Source organism: Cynocephalus volans, chromosome 8, assembly GCF_027409185.1.
Source record: "Cynocephalus volans isolate mCynVol1 chromosome 8, mCynVol1.pri, whole genome shotgun sequence".
NCBI classification, from domain to species: Eukaryota; Metazoa; Chordata; class Mammalia; order Dermoptera; family Cynocephalidae; genus Cynocephalus; species Cynocephalus volans.
This window is the reverse complement of record NC_084467.1, coordinates 60173733-60186626: the sequence shown is the minus strand read 5'-3', so window position 1 is coordinate 60186626 and position 12894 is coordinate 60173733. Positions and strand designations below refer to the sequence as shown.

The 12894-nt window shown below is 33.3% G+C and overlaps 1 protein-coding gene across 2 annotated transcripts in view; it reads right to left on the bottom strand.

Moving 5' to 3' along the window:
- The window catches only part of LRRC7 (leucine rich repeat containing 7), a 422920-nt gene that overhangs the window by 271391 nt on the left and 138635 nt on the right, over positions 1–12894 (bottom strand). For both annotated transcript variants that reach the window (XM_063104407.1, XM_063104408.1), the window contains exon 4: positions 4618–4696. In XM_063104407.1, coding sequence (XP_062960477.1) covers positions 4618–4696 — 79 coding nt within the window. The remainder of the gene's footprint in view (positions 1–4617; positions 4697–12894) is intronic.

Here is a 12894-nt window from a genome sequence, read left to right as displayed (position 1 = left end):
AGAACAAAGGATACAGAATAGCCCAAACAATTTTGATGAAGAGGAACAAATTGAAGAACTCACACTCCCTGATTTCATGATGTACTATAAAGCTGCAATAAATAATACAGTATGGAATTTGTGTAAGGACAGGCATATAGATTGACATAACCAGACAAAAAATGCCGACATGGAGCCATGTGAAACATCAAATATTTATTCAAACTATAGAAGTTAATAAAAATTCTAAATGAAAAAACAATCATCCTAAACCCAATATTCCTGTTTGTTCTCATCCCTGGGTTGTTATTGGAAATGGTCTGGACTTTAATTGGTTCTCTTGCCATTCAAATAATTTCACAAAAAATGAATTATGTTGGATAGCTAATGTTGCCATTGGCTAAGTTTTGATCCATATATATGTGACATCTCCCCTACACTTTAATATCTCTAATCTTAATATTTCTCATATGTTTATAGTGATGCAGGATATCACTCCATGTGTATAACTTCTATTCCTTTTAATTCCTCCACTGCATGGAAAGATGTACAAAAACTTTTACATGGAGCTTTTCATTCTGATTTACATGGAGATATTCAAAACTTAATAATCAAACTTCAACAACAAATGACACAGCTTCAAGAAGAAGCTCAAAAGATTACTATTAATCATTGAAATGATCTGGCCCATTGGCTTAATCCTACCCATTGGTTTTCCAGTTTAAATATAAGAATTTGGATTATTGCTGGAATTAGTGTCTTATGTATCTTATGTTTCCTTATAGTGATCAAATTGTTATGTTATGTCGTCAAGCTGAAGTAATGCTGACTGTTCTTCATCAGAACACCTTTGACTCTGACTCCCTCATTTCTTCCAATTTTTATAATAATAATAAGGGGGGAAATGTAGTGGGTTAGAAATTTTGATTCTCCTTTGATCTTAGAATAGGATTTTTAGGTAATGCATGTATGGAGCTAAAAGGCTCTCGAGTAGAGGACAATAGTCCACAGATAAATTTGGCAAAAGCCATTTAATCAATTCCAATCACTGTTAGAGATGGGATTGTGTACTTTGACTGTTTTAGGTTGCTGGTTTGATTCAGGCTTGAAGGACTATTGATTATTTAACCTACTGATTGTTCTTAAGATACGTTAAGGAAACTGCTTGAATGCTGTTTAAATATGCTAAGAAAATTGCTGTAGAGAGGTATGTGGAAAAGAAAACGTTTACTAAGGGCAAGCTGTTTGTTGGTGGATCAACTTAGCTTTTATAAATTGCATTCTGGAATATCACATTGTTAATTTACTGCTGTTACTAGTTTTACACTGCCTGTTTTTATGTCCTTTTTTGATGCTTGAATCAACTGATTTTTCTTGTGAAACTTCCTTGTCTTGTCAATAAAAAGAAAGGCAGATTTTGAATTGGGGCTGCTCCCCTGGTGGGCGGCAGTCCCTCCAGGCCTTATTCATGTTACCTTGAGTGAATTATTTCTTTTTTTCCGTCTTGGTTACGCAGAGGGAAGTGTAACAGAGGGAAGTGTAACAGAGCCAGACATATATAACCAATTGATTTACAAGAAAGATACCAAGGTATTCTACGAGGTAAGTATAATCTTTTCAATAAATGTTACTGGAACAATTGGATACCCATATACAAAAGAAAAAACCATTATCCCTACACCCTGCAAATATACAACAACCAACATTAAATGGATAGGAGACTTAAATGTAAAACCTAAATTATGAAAGTTCCTGAAGAAAGCATATGAGAAAATTATTGTGACTATGAATTTAGCAAAGATTTCTTAGATAAGGAACAAGAGCACAAACCATAAAAAATTTGTTAAATACGACTTCATTAAAATTAAAAATTTCTCTTCAAAAGATACTATTTAGAAAATGAAGAGAAAAGCCATAGAATAAGAGCAAGTATTTGCTAACAAATATCTGCTAAAGAACTTGTATGCAGAATATATAAATAATTCTTATAATTCAATAATAAAAAGGCAAGTCAATAAAAATGGACAAAACTTTGGATCTTTACCAAAAAGCAATACAGATTGTAAATAAGTTTATGAAAAGATGCTAATTAGACATTAAAATGTAAATGAAAACTTCAATGAGATACTACAACTACTAGACTGGATAAAGTAGTAGGAAAAAATTGATAGTACAAATTCTGATAAAAATGAGTAACAACTGAAACTCTAATATATTGCTGGTGGGAATGCACAATTTAAAAGCTATTTTCAAAACAATTTGTAAGTTTCTTGTAAGATTAAGCATACATGTACCATATTACCAGAAAACTACTCCTGGTTGTTTACCCAATAGAAACAAAAATGTATATTCCTACAAAGACTGGTATGTAATTTATACCAGCTTTATTTACAATAGCCAAAAACTGGAAACAATTTACATGTCTATCAACTGATAAATACACAATTGTGTTATGTACATACAATGGAATGCTACCTAACAATAAAGGGGAATGAAATACTGGTTACTGAAATAACATGACTAAATCTCCAAATCATTATGTTAAGTAAAAGAAATGAGACATAAAAGTATATCTTTTATAGGACATTTTGGACAAGAAAAAACTCAAGAAAACTATTGGGATAGTAATCAGATCAGTGAATGATTGCCTAAAGGAACTTTTTGGGAGATGCAAATATATATTTTGATTATGGTGATTGTTACTTGACTGTATACATTTGTTAAAATTCATTGAACCACACACCTAAAAAGAGTAACTTTTACTGTATGTAAACTATATCTTTAAAAACCTTACTTAAAAAATTAATATACAATTTAAATTGAGTCTTCCACTGAGTAATATTTAATGAATTCCAAAACTGCTTAATGTTTATAGTGTTAACCATTTTTGATGAAGGTCATATTTATTCATCTTTTAAAAAGTTAAACAAATGAAAGGAATTCAGACACATATCCAATAAAACTATAGACTTTAAACTTCTTAAAGATGTAATTTATCATCTGGCTTCCACTCCCAAATACCTATCATGATTACTAAATAAGTTGAGCTATTAGAATTAGAGAATTTTTTAAAAAACAATTCATCATGCACCCTGGATTATATGACTCAAGTCAAGGACATGTGTGCCGTCCTGGTATGAAAGGTTTGTAACCTTTATTTCATTGAGATGTTGAGAAAATTGCATTTTCGTCTAGGAGTTTTGAGGAAAGCTTTTCAGGGTTTTGTTTAGTTTCCTCCACATTCTACTTTTGAGATAGAAAATTTGGAACTTTGAAACACATTTTGTTGCTTGATGTTCCAACTTTCTGGTAAAAGCTTCAAATTACTGCACAAACCATTTACTGTAAGGATCTCCATCTAAACTTGTGTCATTCTTTTACATTCTATTCCATTCCTTCTCATCTACAGCCTATTCCCGTGACTCATAGAGAAGCACTCTCACTCCTTCTCCCCAACCCCACGGGTATAAAATTTCCCTTCAACTTCTCTTTGACAAACTTCCTTATGTCTTCTTCTGAAAACACTCATTTGTTAAATACCTTCCGAATGGGTTTCATTTTCTCTCAGTCTCCTCAACTTCAAATGGACAAAGGACTGAAGGATTTTTCTCAAATCCTCCTGTCAGCTTCGTATAATTAAAATGCCAATCTTGGGTCGGACCCCTGGCTCACTCGGGAGAGTGCGGCGCTGGAAGCGCCAAGGCCGCGGGTTCGGATCCCATCTGGGAATGGCCGGTGCGCTCACTGGCTGAGCCTGGTGCAGACAACACCGTGCCGAGGTTTGCGATCCCCTTACGAGTCAGAAAAAAAAAAAAAAAAAAAATGCCAATCTTACTCTGAAATTCATTATCTGCCTCCCAATACCACTGATTTGTCTCAACCTCTTCTAAATCTTATGATTGCCAATAGCCTTTCTAGATTTCATTTGCATTTACATTAGGTTACTTTAACATTCAGATTCATGATTCATCCAATCCATTCACTTCAAAGTGTGTTGACCACCTTGATTCCACAGACCTCTGTCAATACACCTTACCCACAATTCAACATGGTCATATGCTGGGCCTCATTTTCCCACTATATTTTTTACCCAACAGATCTTGAACCACAAGCCCTTTTTCTGATCGCAGCATCTTTGCTGTATGTCGTTCATTCTGCTGTTCTCCTTGCACTGGCTGCAATCTCTGATACACAAATACCCCCTATTTCTGGTCATCTTATTTCTTCAAAATACATAGTTGGCTATTTTCATGCACTTATCAGTACCATAAACTCTTGCACTCTCTTCAACTTTCATTAGATCCTTGGTGCTAATTTCCCATCATGATCATAACTAGTAACTGTTTTCTTACTTTCGACTCTCATCTATGGAATGCTGCCTGAGAGCTACAGAAAAAGACATAGTTTGTTTCAAAGTAATGGCATCTTGTGCCAATTGAGCCTTCACTGCTACTCAGCAATGCTTTTAGTCACCCTTTGTTGAACTATTCTGATTTGATTATTTATTTTCCACCATTTCATTAAATGCTACAACCATGTTATATTTAAATTAAATTATTATGTGAATTTCAACTATCTTGGTACATTATTATGTAACAAAAACACAAATATAAATAAAATTTAATCGCTTGTACTCACTTAGAAATGGGATTGACACTGGCTTCAATAATTGTTAAACACTTACAGCACTTTATGTTTTCTGGAAATTCTTGTACACCTAAAATGTGAAAAAAACAAAAGCACATGAAAATGTTCCAGCAAACATTCTCTAAACTACAGTTCTAATATTAAAAATAACTAGTTTTCCAATCATTCGTCAATGGACATTTAGTATCTAAATCATGGCTATTGTGAGTAGAGCTGCAAAAAACATGAGAGTGCAGGCATCCCTTCGACATGTTGATTGGATAAGAAAACGTGGGGGGAATAGAATGTATATATACACAATGTAATACTACTCAGCCATAAAAATAATGAAATTCTGCCATTCACAGCAGTATGGATAAGCTTGGAGAAAATTACGTAAAATGAAATAAAACAGGCACAGAAAGAGAAATGATGAATGTTCTCACACATGTGGAAGCTAAAAAATTAATAATAAAAAGTTGAACTTTCACAAGTAGAGAGTAGAACTATGGTTATTAGAGGCAGGAAAGAGGAAGGAATGATAGGGAGAGGTTGGTTAATGCACATTAAATTACAGCTAGAAAGGAAAAATAAGTTTTACTGGTGTACAGCAGTGCTAGCCATCTGTAATTAACAATAATTTATTGTATGTTGTCAAATGGCTAAAAGAGAGGAGATTAAATGTTCTCATCACAAAGGAATCGCATTTTTGCATTGATGAACTTGCTAACTACAGTGATTTGATCACTGAACATTGTATTTATGTATTGAAATATAACTGTGTATCCCATAAATATGTACCATCAATATGTTTCAATTAAATAAAAAAAAGAAAAAAGAATAATGAATTAAATCTATGAGTTAATATACAGTGTAAACACTATTTAGGATAATTATTTAAATGGGAATAATAATATATTGATGTCATCTACACACACAGTTTTTCTAATAAATGTTGAATGTTAAATAAACTTTATAATAGTAATAGTTGAAAATTGGATATAAAATTGAAGACAACTGTATATTTGGCATAAGATAGATATTTTTGCTCTTTACTAACTTAAAGAAATAAGAATAAGTTATTTAGTTATAGTGCCACTACTGGGGTAGGGAGGAACCAGCATACACGAAGAAAACAGAAGATAAAATATTTGCTTTCAGGAATCATTTTATAAGATTGAGAAGATGAAACACATACTTGTGAAAAATATTTGATACTTCAGAAAACCAATAGACATTCCAAAACTAATATGATCCTCTAAAAATTTTATGCAATTCTCCCCTGTTGGCTGCACAGACTGTAGTTCTGCATCTGCCTATAAGTGTGAAGAGACGAGCAGCCCTTCCTTTGGTCCTCCTTGGAGTGTCTGAGACAGCCAGCCTGGCTGATTGCCCTTGGAGAATTGCTCATCTGTGCTCACAGCTGTGTCATTGGCTATGTGACAGAAAAACACAGGTTTCTCTATGAAGCTGAAAATCAGTAAGCCACAAACCTAATTCATAAATGTGAAGGTCACAGGAATAAAAGATGTGGGGGACATTCCAATCAGTTGATAAAAATGAATCAAATATGGTAGGCCCTGCAAAAGTTAGAAGGGAAGACAGCTATCAGAAGTTGTTACTAGATGCCTGCAGTACCACTTTCTCTCAATTTTCAAAACTGTTATTGAGGATGTAAAGATTTCTAAAAGAACTGGTCTTGCTCAGTACTTCATATCTGACAAAAGGATAAGAAACATTTTGTGGAAGGACACAGCTGTTCTTTCTGATATGGATACTCAAGAAACAAAAGATTCCACCTTCCTTGATTCTGTTAATCTAGGCCACCATGTCTGCAGGACCTCAAAGCACAAGGAAGCAGCTGGAATACAGCCAGATCCAAGATAGGCCATTAATCTGCTGCAAAGTAAGGGTACAAAAGAGGGTGTGGGATGTTTCTCATCCCATTTCCACCTATGTGAAATTTCATCAGAAATTATGCCATCCTAAAATTACTGCTGAACTATTTTGGCTTCTATATAAGAACCCAAGGAAGTTTGGCAGCTCCACTATGTATGAATTTAACAAGAGAGACTAATTCTGTTTTTTGGAAGGCCACAACACCTCAAGCTGCGCTCATTAAGTGGACATTAACAAAATGGCAATCAAGTCAGTAAGCTAACCTTTGAGCCATCTTCACCATGTCCCTTTAGCATTCATATTTACTTTGGATATTTGCAACCAACAGGGGTATAGGCTTCTTTTTTTCTCCCTTTAGCTTTTTCTGTTTAGTCTCCAGTCTTGGCTCATTACATGCTGGTGTGCCTGATGCCTTATCTCCACAGGTTCCTGCCTCAGGATGGTATTTCCTTAAATTATGTGTAACCAAGCCATGAAAGCAGAAGTAATTAAAATACAATTTTAAGGAAAAGACTATATCTTTTTATCTTCTACTGAAAATGAAATTGCCTACTGTGGTAAAATTGGTAGTGCATTATTTGTTTAAAAACTTGTATTATGTTGTTTACAGTTTAAATTTAAAATAGTTCAGAACAGAGTTTGTTGACTTAAGATGGAATACCAGCTTTGTCATTTACTGTCTGGGTAACCGTAGGCAAGTCATTTAAGCTTTCAATGATTTAGTTTCCTAATCTGAAAAAATGGTTATAATATAAATGGTTTTATCACAGAATTGCAGTGAAGATTGAAAGAGATGACTCTGATAAAGCAATTGTCACAAAGTGCCATAATAATATTATCTATAATTATTAGAAATAAAAAAATAAGCAGAGGGTGTCAGTCAACAAAAGAACAATCATATCAAAATGAGCTAGCTTGAGGAATATATTTGTAAAATTTATCTACCTCAGAGAACACAGGAAAGAGGTAAAAATTAGTGTGCAGAAAGACTATACCAATATCTAATCAATATAGCAGCTGAGACAAATGCTCTTGCAGATGAGAAGTACATTTAATATATATATACACATACATGAATCATATATATAATTATATATGTAAATTTTATATTTATATATAATTTATTTATATAATTATGTATTACATATAATGTGCATATATGTACACACACTTTATTTTATTGATGAATAATAATTGTATATATTAAAGAGGTACAATGTGATATTTAGATATATGTATACAATGTGTAATGATTAAAACAGGATATTTAGCATATCCATCACTTCAAACATTTGTCATTTTTTTGTGTTGGGAGCATTCAAAATCCTGTCTTCTAGCTATTTGAAATTATACAATAAATTATTATTAACTATGTCACCCTGCCATTCTATAGAACATAAGAGCTTATTCTTCTTATCTAGCTGTGATTTTGTATTTGTTGGTCAATCTCTCCTTATCCTTCTACCCTTCCCAGCCTCTAGTAACTACCTTTCTATTCTCTACTTCTATGAGATCAGCTTTTTTGGATTCCACATATGATTGAGAAGATGCAGTATTTATCTTTCTGTTCATGACTTATTTCACTTAACATAATGCATCCCAGGCTCATCCTTGTTGCCATGTATGACAGGATTTCATTCTTTTTTATGGATGAATAGTATTCCATTGTGTATATATACCTCATTGCCCCATTTTATTTATCGAATTATCGTGTTGATGTGTACTTAGGTTGATTCCATATATTGGCTATTGTAAACAGAGCTGCAGTAAACATGGGAGTACAGGCATTCCTTCCACATACTGATTTTCTTTTCTTTGGAAACTTTTAAAGTCCTCAAGAACAGCAGCTTTAAAACTCTGTCTCTGTCTCTGTTTCTGTCTGTCTGTCTGTCTCTTTCTATATATATACACATACACATACCAGACACATACACTTTTAAAGCTACTGTTCTTTGAGAATTGAAAAGTGTCAGATATTGAGCCAAGGTCAGAGACACTAAAAATGAGATGAAGAAAACTTCATGCCACTTTTCTCAAACTTATGTTCTAACATAGAAAAATGAGTAGAAGAAAAACTCTGTAGAAGAAACAAAACATAAATCTAAAGTGATCTTCTAGAAAACATAGTAAAATTAGGCAAAAAAAGGAGAAAAGATAAAACTAGAACATTTAAGACATTTTATCTGAATAACAGCAGTTCAAAGAAGAGTGAACTAAGAAAACAAAGAATGCAAAATACTAAGGAAACAATTCAAGAATATTTCAGAAAATTTAAAGAACAAACAACAGAATATTCTAGATTAGAAAAGCTCATTAAATACCCAGGTTAATAAGAATTTGGGAATAAAGACAAAGGAGATTAAACAGGTTTCATACAAAAGGATCAAAAACCAGATGACATTTGACTTCTCAAAAATTTTGGAAGGAGAATTTTATGAAGAAATATATCAAAATTCTTTAGAAAAATGATTTCTAGCTAAGCTCCTATACATGACCAAACTATTATCCCCCAAACTATAAAAGTGAGAGTGGAATAAAAGTATTTTCAAAGTGACATCAGCAAGATGGCAGAATTGGAGTTTTCTATCATCATCTCCTCAGAGTGTACAGATTTTGACAACCACCTGCAGATGAAACTAAGTTTGTGGGAGTCTGGGAGTCCAGCAGAGAAACTTCAGCACACTATTGGAGCAAAATATATGAGAATAGATACACTGAAGAGGGTAAGAAGAAAAGCTCACTTTACTCATGTCACCCCTCCCTCAAGATGGCACAGCTCAGTGCCAAGAGAAAACTCTTTGTCCCAGTTTCCCCAACAGGAGAAAGCGAGAGTATAGTGAGTGAGTGACTGGTATTCCCAGCAGTGTGGGACACTGCCCAAGAGACCCACCTCTTTCTCTGCCCACCTAGAATACTGAGCGGAGCAGAATGGCTGAGTGGCTAAGAAAGTCAGAGAGCATAGACAAGAGGTGAGGACTCTCAACAACCAGAGATTAAAACTAGACAAAGACCTACTATCCTCCACCAAAAGACCCACACATAATTGCTTGGTATGCCTCAGTTGTAGACCATACCAACTGGCTCACAGTTACCCCCAAGCATGTGTGCCTCATCTTCCCATCTGTGTTGTGGCTAGCTCCCTTCATGTGTCTGCCACATAGCCAGTGTGAGCATTTGCAGATGACTGGTCAGCATGTGCAGCCAGGCACTTTGACTGTATGGAATTGGGAAAAGGAACACAAACTTGATCATTTCAAGGAAATGTCTTAGGGAAAACAAACAGAGACTCTCAGCAAGCAGCCTAGCTTTGTGGGATCCAGAGAAGGCATACAATCTTAAGAAATCCCATCCAAGAGGAAACAAGATGAGTTGTTAAGTGGGCACATCCATAAGAAAGGTATGAGAGAGCCTCAGAATCCCTCATCTGGCTGATTGGTAAGGGTGTTTCTATCCTAAAGCCAGTAGGTAAAAACTGGAGGAGGAGACAGCTCCTTTAAATGAAAAGACAGCAGCACAAAATTTTAAGGAACACAAAAGAAAAAAAAAAAAACCCACAAAACATGACACCACCAAAGAACACAATTTCCCAATAACTGACCTCCCCCATTGATCTACAAATTACCTGACTAAAAATTAAAAATAATTGTTTTAAAGAAGTTGAGCATGCTACAATAAGACACAGAGAGGCAATTTAATGATATCAGGAAAATAATATATAAACAAAACAAGAAGTTCAATGGGCAGATATAAATAATCAAAAAAATGAAACAATTCTGGAGCTAAAAAATACAGTGAATGAAATGGAAAATACAATAAAGAGCTTCAACAGCAGACTTGGTCAAGCAAAAGAAAGAATCTCTGAATTAGAAGGCAGCTTATTTCAAATCATCTAGTCAGAGGAAAAAAAATGACAATAAAAATGAATAAAGTAAGCTTATGGAATCTGTAGGACATCATAAAAAAAGATTATGGGATTTCTAGAATAAGAAGATAAAGGTACAGAGAGCTTACTTATTGAAATAATGACTGAAAACTTCTCAAATCTTGGAATATGAACATATAGACACATGAGGCTTAAAAGTTTCCAAACAAGGTGAACTCAAGGAGAATTTCAATAAGAAACATAATCAAATTGCCAGAAATCAAAGACAAAGAGAATTTTGAAAGCAGCAAGAGAAACGAAACTTGTCACAATGAAGGAAACCCCATTAGACTATAAGTGATCACTGAAATTCTCAGCAGAAGTATTGCTGGGCCAGTGAGAATGGGAAGATATATTCAAAGTAAAGGAAAAAAACCCCCAAAAAGTAAAAAAAAAAAAAAAAAAAAACCCAAAACAAAAAACAAAAACAAACAAAAAACCCTGCCAACAAAGAATATTATACTAGGCAAAGTTATCATTCAGAAATGAAGGAGAAATAAATACTCTCTCTGACAAAGAAAAGCTGAGAGAGTTTAAAACCACTAAACCTGTCTTACAAGAAATGCTTAAGGGAGTTCTTCAAGCTGAAATGAAAGGATACTAATAAGTAGCATGAAAACGTGTGAAAATTTAAAAATCACTGGCAAAGGTAAACATATAGCCAAATTCAGAATACTTTAATAGTGTAAAGATGATGTATACATTTACATTAATTTTAACTCCTGTATAAAAGTTAAAAGACAAGAGTATTAAAAAGAACTGTAGCTATATAGTCTTTTAGTAGATACAAAACACAAAAATAAATAAATTGTGACATCCAAATCTTAAAATGTGAAGGAGGGAGCAAAAGTGTAGAGTTTTTGTAAAAGTAATGGAAGTTACTATCAGCCTAAAAAAGAGTGTTATAACTATAAGGTGTTTTATGTATGTCTTACAGCAACCATAAAGCAAAAACCTATGGTAAATACAGAAAAGATAAAGAGAAAGGAATCACAACATGCCACTATAGAAAATCATCAAATCAGAATGGAAGAAAGAAATAAAATAAGAAAGGAAGAAAGGAACTACAGAACAGTAAGAAAATAATTGACAAAATGTAAATAGTAAGATTTTATCTATAGGTATTTACTTTAAATTTAAACAGATTAAATTTTCCAATCATAAAATATAAAACAGCTAAGTGGACTTTAAAAATGACCCAATTATAGGCTGCCTATAGGAGACAAACTTTATTTTTAGGCATACACACACAGGCTGAAAGTGAAGGAATGGAAAAATATCTTTTATGCAAATGGAAATCCACAGAGAGCAGGGGTACCTATAGTTATTTCATACAAATTAGACTCTAAGTTAGAAACTGTCACAAGGGACAAAGAAGGTAATTATGTAATGATAAAAGTGTGAATTTACCATAAGGATATAACTATAAATATGTATATACATATATTGGAGTACCTAAATATTAGAAGCAAACATCGACAGGACTGAAGAGAGAAACAGAGATACGATAATAGTAGAGGACTTCAATATCCCATTTGCAACAATGGATAAATTATGCACACAGAATATCAACAAAGAAGCATTGGACTTGAACTACACTTTAAACAAGATGGACCTAACAAATATAACATTCTATTTATCAGCAGCAGAATACACATTCATTTCAAGCACACACAAAACATTCTCTGGTAAAATTATACTCAAGGCAATAAAAGAAGTCTTAACAAATTTGAGAAGATTAGAATCACATCAAATATTCTTTTCCAACAACAATGATATAAAACCAGAAATCAGTAACAAGAGGAATACTGGGAAAATTCACAAATATCTGGAAATTAAATAACACACTCCTGTGCAACTAAGAAGAAATCAAAAGGAATATGAAAAAGTATCTTGAGACAAATGAAAATAGAAACACGACATACCAAAACTTATGAGAGGTAGCAAAAGTAGTTATGAGGGAAGTTTATAGTGATAACTGTCTACATTACGATAAAAGAAAGGCCTCAAATAAACCAACTAATTTTACAACTCAAGGAACTAAAAGAAGAACTAAGCCCAACATTAGCAGAAGGAAGGTAATAATAAAGATCAGAGCAGAAGTAAATGAAATAGCAATGAGAGAAAAAAAGAAAAGAAAACATCAACAAAACCAAGAGTTGTTTTTTTGAAAAGATAAACTGACAAGCCTTTAGCTAAACTAAGAACAAAAAAGAGAAGACTGAAATAAATATAATAAGAAATAAATGAGAAGACATTAGAACTGACACTGCATAAATGCAAAGGATTATGAGACTACTATGAACAATTGTATGCCAACAAGTTAAATAATCTAGAAGAAATGGATAATTCCTAGAAATATACAACCTAACAAAATACTGAATGATGAATAAATAGAAAATCTGAACAGACATAACTAGTAAGGAGATTTAATGAGTAATCCAAAATATCCCAACAATGAAAATCCC